We start from the raw sequence: 16,655 nt of genomic DNA, 5'->3' as shown, positions 1-16,655 counted from the left end.
GTGCTGTTAACCGTGAAATCAACCGCCTACGTGATGCTGTAGCACGCGGCTATAAACAATTTATGGAGGTGGACGCGTATAGATCACCTGATAATCGCGGGGTCGATGCCAATAATCCTCTATTGCGCGAGTTAATACAGGGTATGCGCAAAATACAAACAGATATGCGTGTAGAAATAGATGTAATGCGCGAGGAAATGCGTAAAGAAATACGTGCGTCATTGTCTCGCGGAGAGGAATCGGACGACAGCCGTCAAGAATTCCACAGGCGTACGTACGACCAAAACATGATACCGTATCCCGATAACCCAAGAAATTCCCACGAATACATTAACGACCGGGACGATATCGTAAGGTACGACAGTCGGCAGAACATACGCGACAATATACGCTAGTAGATAAGGTAAAAATAAAGATAAAATCACAAAATAAAAATCAAGATAAGGTAAAAATTATGCGAATTATTAAGAGCTGCCACCGATTCTTTGGTGAGCGCCGACATTCAGATATCTATTACTAAGGGGGTTGCGCTTCTTCATCTAAATTTTCTCTGAAAATCCAAGATAAAATAAGGTAAAAATTCTGCGAATTATTAAGAACAAAAGGGCTGCCACCGTTTCTTTGGCGAGCGCCGACAATCAAGCGGGTTGATCCATACGTATATTTCTAAGAAATATCACCGGCGAAAGTATGGGAGCGAACGTGTCGCCGCTTGCGACCTTGTGACATGTCTTCGCAGGTTGTGACGTGTCTTGCGACGTATGTATTTCTATCAACGGGTAGATATCGCAAATATTTCTTGCGAATTAACAATTGTTGAAGAACAAAGGGATGATCGGGATATATAATAAAGACCGATGTCGCTGCCGGGCCATAGTACGGTGACCACTGGCAAGCGCACGCTCTCTTCATTCGGGGTCCATAATGTTTGTGATGCTATCAAGTGCTTCCGATATTCTCACTTTAAGTGCCGAACAGTTGCAATATATTCCGAAGATTATTTTACTGCAAAAGTGCGGCTATTTCGTAGAACATTTGTGGGACAAGCTTCCGGAGCACATCAAGGCAGATCCGGAGGTTCAGACATATCGTCGCTGTCTCGAACATTATAATCGGCCGTGGATGCGAACGCATATTGACGGTCCAGCACCGATGATCAGAGATTGCAGCAAATGTCAGCGAAAATAGGCTGAGATTACAAGTGTAATACAGTGTGAAAAAGTGACAGACAATAAAAATGGAGAACGCAGTAAAAAATCATTCGGGGTGTTATGAGAATGTCGAGATATGGTATAAGCATCTCCTGGAATGCGATCATGGTGAAAAAAAAAGATAACCCGTTTTGTTTTAAACGTGAAGTGAAGAACATTCCGGTGACTTCAGTTGTGCAATTCTTAAGAAATCGCGAACTTGGTGTGCAAAAACCGCATACAAGAGATGTTGCCGATTTCCTGGAAATTCACAAAGACATTTTAAGAGTGACTGGTGGTTTATCTAAATGCACCAGATTGTCTAAACGACACAAGCGAGTCGCATGTTTTCAGCGTCGCTACAAAAATTGTGTCAATTATTTCACTGTAGAAAACCTTTATTTTGGTAGTATGGATATGCCTTCACCATCGACGTCATGTAAATCACAATCATCTGAATATGATTCGGACCAAGAAATGGAGGAGCCAGATATGAGGGAATCACCATCATCGCCGGATTACTTGTCGCAACCTATTTATTTTGCTTGATTAAATAGGTGTACAACATATGTGAAGAGTATATCAACGTTTCTGAGAGTAGATATGTATATGTCTTCGCGGAAGGTGTAAGAAACATGTCTTCGAGGAAGGTGTAAACATGCCGATAGTCAACTACTGAGCAGTCGCTATTTTTGTTTCGGCGAAGATTATCTTTCGGAGATAATTGCAATTACGTGTTGAAGAACAAAGAGATGATGGGGATATATAATGAGGATCAATGCAGCTGCCGGGCCATAGTACGGTGACATTCGCGATCATAGAAGTAGTGAGTGAGTGAATGATACAAAATGGAGAATGGCGAGCAAGACGTGATGGTGATCTCCGATGACGAGATAGAGGTCATCATGATCTCCGACAGCGACAGCGACAGCGACGCCGAGATGTACGACCCCGAATATGATAGGGAGGTCAATATCATCTTAGATGATATTGAAGAAATGGAGGTTGATGTCGTACCCATCGTTGAAGAAGATGATGGTGATGATGAAGAAGAAGAATTGAAAGAATTGCAACCACTCCATGACGATGGGTACGACAGCGGAAACGCTATTCGAGAGTCGTACCACTCACGTACGCTAGATGTGCGGGCCATCGCATCCCTCAACGAACAGACGAGGGTATGCATTGTGATGGCATACGTCTCACCATGGGGGTTGGTGAGAATCTGTATTTCCTGTTTCATGAGAAACAGGGACAGATTCGCGGTCATCACAATCATCGGGAGACACGTGACAATGCGGTACAGAGATGTACCGCATCTGCATTGCATCGATTGCCAGAAAAGAGTGTTCACACTCTTCCTGGCCAACTTGTGCCCAATATGTCATATGTAAGTATATATATATGTAAGTATATATATATGTAAGTATATATATATATTGTAGGCGTATCGTTTATCTAATATCGAATATATCAATTAATTATTGATTATGGAAATGTAGGAGTGCAGGAGAAGGCCGGATGAATTTAGTGACTCAGGAAAAGAAGTCAGGTTCGGAAGATATATATATATATATGTTTATTGCGAGTCGGAAACGTCTTCGCTGTCCAAGTCCCGGTTCTACTCTATCTTCCTTCCGCCGCCTCGATATGAAGGATTGTCTGCCGGTTCGTGAGAGAATGCGTGCTGGTATCTCGATGAACCGCTCCGAAGATGATACTCTCAACGACGATCTGTGTCGATTCCCAAAAAGTCGGCATATTTATACCCGGTGTTAAAACCTTCCCTACCCGAAACATCGGACCAATCAGAATTACCTTCGTTCATCGCGCAGAACTGTGTTTTCGGTTTTCTCGACAAACAAAGGATCGCTCAGAACGCTTTCAATAATAAATATTACAAATAAATAAGTACCCGGCACGAGGTCGACAAACAAAACACGTAAATCAGCTAATCTCATCGTCGGTTAACGTCTTTATAAAAAATGCCTACAGCTCGGCCATCCTGACTTTTTGACCGTCCCGGTCAACGTTATTACCAAAATTACAATACGCAATAAATAAAATTCCTTTACCAAATAATACATAATCATGCTCGAATATACGGGTGCATTTGATCCGTCGCAAATTATATCACATCTCGTTTTTTTCTTTTGCGCTTCGTCAATATTTGTCTGAGGTTTATCTCGTATCGAGGTCGCGCTACGGATAATCGCTCACCTTAATAGATCGCTCGCATCACCTCGCTGCTCAATTTTTCCACCATCGGAATTATCATTCTATCATATTTTCCACCTGTCCGTTTGCCCTCGGCGTGCCCACAGCAATTGATACGTGCTCTATAGCACCGGATCCCAAATATCTCTCAAATATGTCAGATTTGACACAAGTTCCTCTGTTCGAAATTGAACGTCTCGATTTACCATACGCGCAGAAATATTTAAAGAGATACTCTACCGATTCCTCCGATGCTGTTGACTTACGCGGGTAGAGCCGGATAAATTTAGCGAACACGTCGATGACGACAAACAGGTGACGCCCAAACTTGAAAACAGAGTTTTTTCGAATAAAATCGTACAATGATTTTGCCACCAATAAAAATCTCGGCATAGATCGATGAAAATGACTCGCGAGTCCGACGAACCTATGTACGTCCCTGATGTTACATGGCACCGGATCATTCAACGCAGACTCTATACTCTCATCGCTCGGTCGTTCGTGTTTTAATGCGATAACCCTCTCGAGATCCGGCACGCACTTCTCCGCTCGAAGACTACTCAAACCATGAGATTCGTAGACCTCGCAGATCTTTTCGGTGGTATCTTCATCAACCGCCGGATTAATTTTCACTTTTTCGCTCGAACATACCACATTGTCGTCGCATTCAATATGCATCATTTGACTAACGCGCGCTTCTTCCGCGTTTGTAATTTCAAAATCTCGCCCTAATGTTACACGCAGCGACGGACAATTCAGGAAATCCCGACCGAGTAATACGCTATACGCCATCGTATTATGAGGCACCGTGTAAAACTTCATTTTCAAACGCACGCCTCTCACCTCTAAGTCGGCGTGAACGATGCCGTCGATATTTAACTGCGAGCCGTTAATTCCGCAAAACTGATCGATGCTCTCACCGGCGAGCAGACGTGAGTCGCCCCGAATTACTTCGCTTTTCACCAAACTAATCGGAGAACCCGAATCTATCAACGCGTCTACCACATAATTATCAAACCCGTTATTTTCATTTTTAGTCCTGATTTTCACCGTAATCATGTATGGTTTTAGTAATGCAACCGGTTGCACGACGTTCATCGACGTAGTTTGCGCAACGCTGTTCGGCGTTTCCGACGCCGCGGACCGATTTCGCTTTGGACATTCTCTGGCGAAATGATTCGGAGATTCGCACACATAACACGCTCGCTTCGCTTGCGGTCGCACACACTGGGCCGCGGTATGGCCTGTTTCACGACACTTATAACACCCCGTCGAGTCTCCCCGCGTCGCCGTCTCTGCTCTTCCTCCGCTGGTCGTCCTCGCTCCGTCTCTCCCTGGCCGGACGTCTGGTCTCTTTGGATTCCCTCGAACCACCTTCTCGAACGCCTTCAATAGCTCTCTTCCAGATTGGAAGTTCATCAGGCGCGCCTGACTCTGCAGCCGAGGATCCGTCACTCCTTCGATGATGTAATCGAGGAGTTCGTCTTCCGCGATTGGTACGCGATTTGCGAGAATCACCTTTTCGTGGTAATAATCGCAAAACTGCTCGTCTCCTTTCCACACACGAGCCTCGAATTCTCTCCTCAGTGTCAGCTTTCCTGGCCGCAGGTCGAACATCGACTCCATCTCTCGCAGAAGGTCCTCCAGGTCCAGCGTCACATACTCGGCCTTTGAGTAAAACCAGGTCAACGCACGGCCTTTCAACCGAGAGCTAATCAACACTCTCGTCGAATTCTCGTCCAGCTGATACGTGCGTCTCAGCAGCTCCAACTGCTGCCTCCATCTCCAAAAGGTGCTGTCCGTCGCGTCAAACTCAGGCAGCAGCTCCTTGATTCCTCTCACACCGCCGAACGCAGAAATGACGCTGCCGTTCGTTATCGTCGGTGTCGAGGCTGCACTCCTCATCATCTCTATTTCTCTTTGGAGCAACTGTCGCTCTCTCTCCAAAATTTCTCGCTCTCGACGCAGTAATAAGAGTTCTGCCTGCGTCGCGTCGTCATGCTCTCTCCGTTCCGGCGTCGTCATCCTCACTCGGTCCCCTCGTCTCGGCGTATCGTCCACGGTCTCCATCTCCATGGCGTCACCCTGTTCACTGGGTGAACGCACACCTCTTGAAGCCGGGATGCCATCCGAATATCTCTCCTGCCTCCGTTGCTCGCTTAATCTCGCCCATACGCCTGAATCGTTGGTATTCAGGCGCTGGATGAGCTCGGCTTTCGACCCTCCCAAGGTCAGTCCTTTCTCGCGAAGAGCCTCCTTCATCTCAGCGATGGTGAAATCACTCGGCTGCATCGACTCCGCCACCGTCCCTCAGATCTGCTCGATCGGTTCCTCGGGCACTCCGCGATGTCCCCGACACTCGCGCAACCCAAAGATCACTATGCGTTGATCGTCTCAACCCGCGCGTCCCACACTCGACGCGTATCGCGAACTCCCGAATCGCCTCTCTCAGGCCGAATTCGCGAAACCGGGTGCAACGCCTCGATCCCACTTCTGATAACTGTAGGCGTATCGTTTATCTAATATCGAATATATCAATTAATTATTGATTATGGAAATGTAGGAGTGCAGGAGAAGGCCGGATGAATTTAGTGACTCAGGAAAAGAAGTCAGGTTCGGAAGATATATATATATATATGTTTATTGCGAGTCGGAAACGTCTTCGCTGTCCAAGTCCCGGTTCTACTCTATCTTCCTTCCGCCGCCTCGATATGAAGGATTGTCTGCCGGTTCGTGAGAGAATGCGTGCTGGTATCTCGATGAACCGCTCCGAAGATGATACTCTCAACGACGATCTGTGTCGATTCCCAAAAAGTCGGCATATTTATACCCGGTGTTAAAACCTTCCCTACCCGAAACATCGGACCAATCAGAATTACCTTCGTTCATCGCGCAGAACTGTGTTTTCGGTTTTCTCGACAAACAAAGGATCGCTCAGAACGCTTTCAATAATAAATATTACAAATAAATAAGTACCCGGCACGAGGTCGACAAACAAAACACGTAAATCAGCTAATCTCATCGTCGGTTAACGTCTTTATAAAAAATGCCTACATTATATAATATGTCAAAATATATAAAATAGTATAATAATTTATTATATTTCTATGTGCAGGTGCAGAGGCACAGTCTGACAGCGATGGCTGACGCGACCCCCTCTCTCGCAGTCGCCGCTGCGGCACGCTGGCTCTCTCTCGCCGCGATAAGGTTCTCTCCGCTCTCTCTCGCCGTCACCGTACAACCACTTATATTAAGGTTTATTTTTTATTTTTTATTTTTATCTTTATTTTTGTATTTTTTATATTTTTTATATATAGTTTTTTTTATACATATATTATTTTTTATTTTTTATATTTACACACACAGTAGAGAGGGTTTGGAGTCAGTAAATACCGCGGAAGTGACGAACCGTGGGGTCCTAATCTCTAACCAATACTGTAACACATGTACAAGTACACACACGCACACACACACGCACATACACATATACATGAGGTGTAAATCCGACCGGCAACCTCCACGTGGTACACCTTGGGTAACGCCAATGCCGGCGGTAATGTAAAAAATTATGAATAAAATATATATTTATTATACAAAAAAAAATATTTATTAGTTTAAAAAAATGTTTCCTTCCTTCGCGCCTCTCTCCTTCGATATCCTTATAGAAAAAATAAGCGGTAATGTATAAAAAAAAGTAAGCGGTAATGTATAGAAAAAAAAAGCGGTAATGTATAGAAAAAATAAGCGGTAATGTATAAAAAAAAAAAGCGGTAATGTACAAAAAAAATAAGCGGTAATGTAAAAAATAAGTATAAAAAAATAATGAATAAAATATATATTTATTAAACAAAAATATTTATTAATTTAAAAACAATGTTTCCCTCCTTCACATCCCTCTCCTTCGCATCTCTCTCTCGTTCGCCGCGAGCCGCCGACTCTCTCGCCGCCGCGAGCCGCCGAATCTCTCTCGCCGCTACTTGGCGCAGCGTCTTCTCACGATGCGTCTTATATCACCGTCTCTCTCACTCTCACGCTGCGTATTAGTTTGCCGTCTCTCTCTCTCACTCTCGAATGCGTGCGTCTTCTTTCTCGAATACGTCTTATATCACCGTCTCTCTCACTCTCACGCTGCGTCGTATTTCGCCGTCTCTCTCACTCTCGAATGCGTGCGTTTTCTCTCTCTTAATGAGACCGTAGCGTGCGCCTCGTAAGATAAAATTATCGATTTTCTCTCGCCGCGTCTTATCTCTAATCTCGTCAGATAAAAATATCGATTTTGTCTCGCTGCCGCTGAATCCAGGCTTGGATATGACAATGTCCTTGACACGATAATTATCTCTCGCAAAGTATGTAACGGGTGGCGCGCAAATAAAGTACACCATGATATATACATATAAGTATTTATTTGTCTTATATTTAATACATAATTATATATAAAGTTTTATTACATATTAAGAACTAAAAACTAAAGCTACTAGCTCGCAATCGACGAGTTGGTACTTGTTAAAGGCGTTGCTAGCGCGTATCGCATTCGGCAATTCTCTAGCATCCGTTACAGTGGATGCAATACTGGAGATTTGTGTATACTTGATATCGACCGTTGCAATGAGCCTCGTCAATCGATCACACTTAATTTCAATGCATGAATCGAGCTCAAACATACGACGTAACGTCGATTCGACTATCATCATGCGCACGTCCGCTGATTCGAAACTTATGAGCTTGGTGTCGTTTATCTTGCGAAATCGCACTGTTAGCGGCCCAACACTTATGAAATTATACACATCATTGTTGGGGGAGTCATTGTTCAGGTAATTCTAAATAGTGTGACATTGCTCGTAGAGTCCTTTCCACGTTTCGAAAGATAGTATTAGCTGTTTTCCCCGATGATCTCCTATGGCGATCTTCACGTAACTCGGCGGATCCACTCTGATGCCGATTTCGAGGAATTTGAATTCTGTGGCCGTCAACGCGTATCGTCTTCCTAGTAAACGAACCGTACGAGACTCCAGCGAAACGCTGTAAAAATTATAATTCGTAAAAAAATATAAAATATAAAAAGATAAAAATACAAAAAAAAAGTTATACTTACTCGTCGCATTTCTTCTCGCACGTTTCATCACGTCTCGGCATGTAGTAATTCATGCTGCTGCATCTTTGAACCGAGGGTATTAAAAAGTGAACCGTCAGTTAGAACGGTCGACGAGAGACTGATCGTATAAAAAAGTACTAATAATCGAGTAACGCTTATTTTTAAAATATTAGTAGAAGGGGTAAATTGAATTCTTAGAAATATATCTGGAAGAAAAGAACAAAGAGAAATATTTAAAAAGTAGTAGGAGAAGGGGTAAAAGAAATTCTTAGAAATATGATTGCGTGAGAAATTTTTTAAAGTAGTGGGGGTAAAAGGAATTCTTAAAAATATGATTGCGTGAGAAATTAAAAGTAATAGAGGTATAAAAATTTCTTAGAAATATCTGGTGAGGGAGGGAGAGTAATAACAAAGAGAATAGTATGTAAACAATATGTTTATTCAAAAAACGGATAATTGTCGCGATTGGTCGACCACCAATTAAATAATTTAAATACATTTTGTAACGCGCAATTTTTTACATGTTTATTGCACCGTAGAGTATATGTGGGATCTAACTTATTTAATGAAGGCACATCTTCATATATGGCATCCAAGGTCTCAATAGTGAAACCGCTGCTCGCATTGTCCATTATTTCGACCAGCCATTCTCGCTTTTTGAGTCCTTTTACATACACGAGAGAGGACTCTTCTTCCTCCTCTTCTTGTTCATTTATGTCAACGATAGCTGCCGTAATCAAGCGCTGAGCCATGCAGTATGGAACATTTCCATCCTCCCATTGCAAGCCGTGATGATGCTGAGTTAACCACGAGGCTTGACGCTTTTCCGACTTTATAAGCACGCTCCATGGCACAGGGCATGCGAAGAAATAGTGCGACAGGATATATCCTCTTCTCAGGATTGCCGCTTTCTTCACAATAAATCGTTTGTTTAAGATTAATCCTTGCAGGTCGACAAACGTTGGTGCAGACATGATCTCGTCGATGTGAGTGAGTCGAGAGGTATTACGATACTCTTCAGACATCTCACATCATTATGATTATGTATCCTCCTCCCCCTCTCTCACACGCGTAGTTGTGTAAACATTTTTAGGTGATTTTGCGCACAACGTTAGTCAACAGGTTGTACTGGATCACGCGATTGTGCATAATGAGACAATATGCTGTGGTATTATTAGGCATATTCTCTTTACATTCAAACTCCAATTTCACATCCACCGTTGCGCTTTTGACCGAATCGTTTTGTCGAAAACAATCGATAATCACAAACGGACCGGAACGTAGAAATGACGTGACGGTGAGACTCGGCTCGAGATACTCGTATCCGTAATAATTTTTGCAGAAACGCGCATACGTATCGTACAGAATTGACCATCTGTTTCTATCAAAATCCAGATTCATATCGTCGTACGGATAACATTCCGAGTTCAGATAGAGTTTCACGTTGGTTAATTTACAGTTGTCGAATCGACTCGTATCCTTGGACATGATGTTTTTCCGCCCTGTCTGCAGGGCAAAAATTACATATCGCGGCTTCTCCAGTTAAGTCGCGGTTTTAATGACCCAGGAATGCTTGGTCGTACGCTGCAATAGCGGAAATTCGTATAGATCCCACGAGCGGAAACCCATGCTGAGGTAACGTCCGCTTTCCAGAGCGCGCAGCATCGACAGCTTCTTAATCTCGCTCAACAACACGTGTGGCATTCGCCATTGTATCTTGAATATGTTGATTGCAGGCTCCAGTGCAGAATCTCCATACAGACAATTATTGTCGTTGCGCGCTTGTATTAGGATCAACTCATGACGCGAATTAATAACCACACGTTTGTAATCCTCGCAAAATCCCAGCAACATGTGCAGCGGCACACAAAAATTAAAGTATCCATTTACAGTAGTCGGGCTCTCCCAGCCTGCATTTCGCATAATCACGCTTCTATCGGATGACATTGTCACATAGTTTTTCAGCAGACTTGTTATTCCCACATTCCTGTTGCGATCAATCTCCACACCATCGAGCTCGTAGCGAATTTCGTCAAACATGAATGCGACGCAATTATTTCCCAGCATCACATTGGATTTCTCAACTGGATGAGTTATCCGCAGTTCACCCTCGATGTAGAGGAAACTCTCATACGGCAACGTATATAAATCCTGTTGTTGTATGGGTATTCTTATCTCGTCGCTGTATCCAAATGTTGTGTTGGCAAACGGGTTGTATGTGTGAGTCTCAATCTTGACGATGCGATCGTCAAAGACTGGCTCTTCCTTGATGTTGAGAATCTCAGTCATTGTTCAGACAGCGCGCACCGCAAATCCCAAAAATTTTAAAAACGCAACGTTTGACGAGGTGAGTCTCTTCTTCGCGGTTGATTTGATATTAGCGAATGATGTTGCTGCTGGCCTGATTGTGTTCTTCGTGTCTTTATTCAACACGAGCATCCCGTCGCACGAGGGTGGCCCGCCGTCGTACGTGCAATCTAATTGTTATCTCTTCACCTCGAAAATCGAGCAATCGTCCCTCCTGATCAGTAACGCGTAACACTAAATCAGTAATGCTCCGTACGAAGACCGGCAGGTAAATGATCTGCGCCGGCGTTTCCGATATCTTATATCCTGGTGGTACGCTCGGTGAAAATTCGTGTATCGTGTGAACGAGTTTATCGTTGCTGTATGCACCCGCGGTCACGTTACACTCTATGCGGATAATGTTCACGTTGATAATATTAATCGCCATGTTCGATTTGTGCCATTTTCGCGGTTGCAGTATACGATTCGAGAATCCTAGCAGCGATCCAATGTTGTTGAGCATGCTAAAGTTTACTCTGTAGGCATATTTGATCTCGCTTCTCATCGTATTGTAATTAGCGCGGAGCACGATTGAGTAATCGTCATCGTCGACACCTTTATCACTAACAGCATTATGTTTTCGGGAAAGTGCGCGTTTCAAAAATTCATGTATCGCTTGCAGCTCGTACAATCCCTCGGGAATCGTAATTTCCGCGTCGTCTTTGCCGTAGTAAAATTTATTATTTAAGGAATTCACATTCGATATAGTGTGATAAGTTTCAAAATCCGTCAGACCGAGCTCGTAGTCCGCGTCGCTCAAATCTATGGGTGGAAAGTAGGTCGCCGCGAGGACGCTACTCTTCCCAGTCAATGTTAGTGTTAGCGACATGTTGACAAAACTGAGTTAAATAACGCAATGTCAGTCTTTAAATTCGCTGCAAGTTGAACTAAAATTCAATCTCTCGGAAAAACTGCAAGCACAATTGTCCACAGATACTTTGATCATACGTTTGATAAGAGGTGTAATTGTATTCCAATTTCGGCACGTTTAAATATCGCACCAATTCCTCGGGTGGTCGAAAATTGCCAAAACTGTCGAAATAGATTGCGCGATTTCCCCTTTTTGCATACGCCACCCAATGAGTGCCAGGACCGTCTGTGTTGTCCAGATTGACGATACCGCTCTCATTTTCTCGCGCGCCATTTATCGGTAAATTATTGCACATAAATACACCTTTAAAATATGGAATGTGCATACGTTTTGCAAGTTGTAGCAATTGCACATTTGTAGTTACACCTTGCGGCATTTTTAACGTTTTTTTGACGTTTTTTTTTTCCTCGCTCCTCGTCCATATTTGTAAGGGGCGAGATACAGTCCGCGGCCTTCCATGGCGCGATTGTGGCGTAGTATCTCTTGCAACTGACGTTGCGCGGCTTTATTGTCGTTTACCGCTTTTGCTACGCCAGCCGCTCCGCCGACCAGGGATCCGAGCGCGCCTAGCATTGGTAAAATCGGCAAAAATCCGCCTCGTTTCGCTGCCGAAAGTACCCTCCTCCTCTTCTTCGTCCTCTTCTTCAAGCCCATGCCGAGCTTCGTCTTGGCTTTCATCGCTGCCCAGACAACTGCGGCCGCGGCTCTCTCACCGAAACTCGAGTTTTTCGCGACGATGCGAGTTTTCGCTTTCTCGGCGAGTACCTTATCCGCCGCGTGTCTCTCGGTGAGTTCGCTGCTCCGAGAGTACGTTATATCGTGTTCACGGCACGCCGCGTCCAATGGGTTGACACCTTGATCACCTCTAGCCAATCGCTTTTCCAAACGAGTTCCCGGGCCGCAAAATTGATAGCCGGGGATATGAAGCTCGACCGGAAGTGCGTTTATCGCACGATTTAATACACCTGCGCCTATTTTCGTTGACATCCGTTGCAATCTCTAGACGATACTGAGCAAAGCGCGAGTCCGCGCAGCTATAAATAGGCGGACGTTGGAGGTCAAATCGGGAGTGAGAAAATGAAATTCGTGCGACAACCTCTAACGATACGAGTGATGAATTACGACGACAGAGTACGCTGCAGCGTGAACGAAGGTGTGCGCAAACACGGTATAATGCTACCGACAACTATACGCGCGATCGTTTGCGGCCCCTCAAACTGCGGTAAAACCAACGTGTTGATAAGCCTGCTGGAAAGTCCGCACGGTGTGCGTTTCGAGAACGTGTACGTGTACTCTAAATCGCTGCAACAGCCGAAATATCGCTATTTGGAAGATTTATTGACGTCGATTGACGAAATCGGCTACTTTACATTCTCCAATAACAGTGACGTCATTCCACCGAGCGAGGCATGTCCAAATTCAATTTTTGTCTTTGATGACGTGGCATGCGACAAGCAAAATACGATAAGAGAGTACTTCTCAATGGGGCGCCACTCGAACATCGACTGCTTCTATCTCTGTCAGACATACGCGAGAATACCGAAACATCTTATACGCGACAACGCGAACCTGCTAATCCTATTTTAACAGGACGCCACCAATTTGAAGCACGTGTACAACGATCACGTGAATACCGACATGTCGTATGAGGATTTCGGGGAGTTATGTCATACATGTTGGCAGCAAAAGTATGGATTTCTAGTGATAGACAAGGACAGCTCGCTTACGAACGGGCGATACAGAAAAGGATTTAACGAGTTCGCGATACCGCGGAGCCATTAGTCGTCGACAGCACTCTCTAGAGTTTAGGATGGCTGATAATATTCGCGAGCGTGAAAAGGTTGCCAAGGAGATTGCGAAGACGGCCGAATCGATCCGCAAGAAACACCGCGCTCTGAAGACCGGAAAGATCGATGATGATATCGCCGTCAAGACTCACTTTAAACCTATTATCGAGCCGCTACAAAAGATTGTCGACAACGCGACGATTTCGGTGAAAAACGAGCCTAACACCGACGACGACGACGATGACGGTGTGAAGATCGAAACACGGTATGAGGGGGAGACACCGAAAAAGAGAAAACATAAAATTATCAAGCGATATAAAGAGGAGGAATTGAAAAAGAGAAAATATGATATTTCGAAGCCATTGGACGCTTCACTGCCGACAACATCTACACCGATAAGCGCACAACCTGTGATACCCAAAGCACTCGTAGACGAAAATGTTTTGGAAACCACGCGTAACCCGCCCGAAATATCCCTTCGACACTGGTTAAGATCGTCGGAAGGTCGACAAATGATGCAAAAGGATTGGGGGCCATTAGGACAAAAATACATGGACGCTCTCCTCGGTGCTGATGAGAAAAAAGAAATTGATAATGTATACGGAGTCTACTTCGGCGAAAATGAAATGCGGCTCGGCAGCAAGCGATTCGCGATTGACAAAGATGACAATATAATCATAGGCGACACGCGGTACATTGGAACGCCCGGATTGTACGAGTTGATCTTCAAGAAAAGACCCGATTACCGGGATGACGATTTGCAAAAATACAAGCACATATTATTGACGACAAACGTGCATAAACGCAATTTTGATGCGCAAGGTCGTGTGAAGGGTAGCAAGGGGGACAAGTACAAATATATAATCGCGCCGTTGACGCGGGTGGAGAGCCCAAAATCTGGCACTGGAATGCCTCGCGCTATGACGCTAACCGACAATAAGATTGATTACGTGCACTGGGACGACCCTAACGAGCTAGTGGATCGCCTACGATTGCTCGACGCTTCGCGCCAAGCTGGCAACAACGCGCATGACAACGAGATCTTGTCGATCATCGAGAAACTGCGGGAAGCGGGCATTATTATAAATTAAACAAGGGTTCCGACAATCTATTCAGTCCATCGCGTGACACTCTACAAAGCATTGCAAAAAATGTCTATCAATAAATTTGGATTATTCGAGAGGAGAATTGATACAACCGGCGATCATTGGCACACATTGATGAGAAGATGTGTGCGTAAAAACGCTCTATGTCGCGTCGCTACAGATTATGACGCGAGATCGCGCAAGATTCGCCGTGTAGCGCAACCTGAGGCGGATACCGATACCGTCAACAAATTGTACCTGGAAGAGTGCTTTAAAACATTGATGGTCCAACAGAAAGAGTTAGATGAGAAGCTGACTGCGTTAGAGAAGGATGTACGAGCGTTGGAGACTGCGATAAAAGAACTTTTGCGTGCGCCAAACACTATCTCAGACATCTAATGAGCGGTTGGCTCGGAAACGTCTATCAAACAGTTGTGAAACGTCTAGAAGGGATTCTCGAGTGGTTACGATCGACGTGCTACCAAACAACAATGAGTGGTATCAGTGACCGACCCGGAAGCAGCAGCTGTGAACGACCCGGAAGCAGCAGTGAACGACCTGGAAACGGTGGTGAACGCGACCGCTACGATCGAGGTTACGATCATGTCAAACAGGGTTGCGAACGAGGCTACGAACAAGTCCTTAAAGGTTACATACAAGGCTATCACCAATTCAGTAAGGGTTGCGAACAGGTCAGGGACGGTTACGATCGATTCAAAAGCGGCTGCGAACGGATCAGAAACGACTGTGAAAAAGGCTGCAAACGAGTCAAAGACGATTTTCGAATGGGTCAAGGACGGGAGTGAACTACGCTATAACGACTACCTAACCCGAAAAAACCCCGAAACAACGTGAACGAACCCCGAAACAACCCCGAAACAACGTGAAAGAACCCCGAAACAACCTCGAAACAACGTTAAAGAACCCCGAAACAACGTGAACAAACCCCGAAACAACGTGAAAGAACGTGAAAGAACCCCGAAACAACGTGAACGAACGAGAATGAATAGTGAAAATAACAACGAGCAACATAGTTTGGAGAGAAGGCAGTTGGTAAACGAGTTGCACGCGTCAGCGAGAAAAAATTTCCCTCGAAGGCATGTCATAGTGCGAGGATACGATGATCTGTGGCAAGCCGACATTGTCGAGATGCGTCCGTACTCCCGTTTCAACAGAGGTTACCACTACATACTCACCGTCATCGATGTGTTGAGCAAGTATGCGTGGGCTGTACCACTCAAGAGTAAAGGAGGAAGCGAGACAGCTGACGCAATCGCTGAGATAATTCGAGATAGCAAGAGATGTCCGAAAAACATGCAAACTGATAACGGGAAAGGATTTTACAACGTCGATGTGCAACGACTTATGCGAAAACATGATATTAATCACTATTCTACATATTCTGTATTGAAGGCGTCGGTCGTCGAGCGATTCAATCGCACGCTAAAGAACGACATGTGGAAGATGTTTACGCTGAATGGCACTTACAAGTGGTTCGACATACTGCCACGCCTCGTATTAGATTACAACGGACGCAAGCATCGAACGATTGGTATGCGACCCGCCGACGTTACCCCCCGCGATCGCCGAAAGACTCTTGGCTACCGTGTACAATCGTGTAAAAATCGCGGGCCCGGCAAAGTTTAAAGTAGGTGATCAGATACGGATCAGCAAGTACAAACAACTTTTCGAGAAGGGTTACACGCCAAATTGGACAACCGAGGTGTTTAAGATTGTTAAAGTGCAGCATACTAATCCCGTAACATATCTACTCGAGGATTATCGCAAGACATCTATCGCTGGAGCGTTTTACGAGCACGAGCTGCATCGCGCAAATTGTCCGGATGTGTACCTCGTGGAGAAAATACTGCGCAGGAGGGGTGACGAGGTTTACGTGAAATTTCTGGGATTCGACAGTTCGCACAACTCTTGGATACATAAAAACAATGTTATTTAATGTTATTTTATTCAATCATTGTATAACATACTATATATTGTATACCATATATAAAATATATAACAAAAAATATATAAAATATATATACTTCTCATTAATACATCCTTACA

At 44.6% G+C, this 16,655-nt stretch overlaps 3 protein-coding genes across 3 annotated transcripts; 1 reads left to right on the top strand and 2 right to left on the bottom strand.

Annotated features, from left to right (window-relative positions):
* Positions 1 to 3,855: 3,855 nt before the first annotated feature.
* On the bottom strand, positions 3,856 to 5,710 carry LOC146721069 (uncharacterized). Its single transcript, XM_085487496.1, is given in 2 exon segments — positions 3,856 to 3,958; positions 3,960 to 5,710. Coding segments are annotated over 2 exon segments (1,785 nt in total). The 5' UTR covers positions 5,700 to 5,710; the 3' UTR covers positions 3,856 to 3,913.
* A 4,331-nt stretch (positions 5,711 to 10,041) lies between these two features.
* LOC146721068 (uncharacterized) lies at positions 10,042 to 10,566 on the bottom strand. Its single transcript, XM_085487490.1, has one exon. It carries the CDS (start codon positions 10,564 to 10,566, stop codon positions 10,042 to 10,044), a length of 525 nt encoding a protein of 174 aa, XP_085343616.1.
* Positions 10,567 to 13,526: 2,960 nt separating this feature from the next.
* On the top strand, positions 13,527 to 14,594 carry LOC146721067 (uncharacterized). Its single transcript, XM_085487489.1, has 2 exons — positions 13,527 to 13,751; positions 13,863 to 14,594. The coding sequence occupies exons 1-2, from the start codon at positions 13,527 to 13,529 to the stop codon at positions 14,592 to 14,594; spliced, it is 957 nt and encodes a 318-aa protein (XP_085343615.1).
* Positions 14,595 to 16,655: the final 2,061 nt, after the last annotated feature.

This window comes from Nylanderia fulva, unplaced genomic scaffold, assembly GCF_048542155.1.
Source record: "Nylanderia fulva isolate GAGA-0341 unplaced genomic scaffold, ASM4854215v1 Scaffold56, whole genome shotgun sequence".
NCBI classification, from domain to species: domain Eukaryota; kingdom Metazoa; phylum Arthropoda; class Insecta; order Hymenoptera; family Formicidae; genus Nylanderia; species Nylanderia fulva.
The sequence above is the reverse complement of the archived record's forward strand: the minus strand, read 5'-3'. Positions and strand labels throughout refer to the sequence as shown.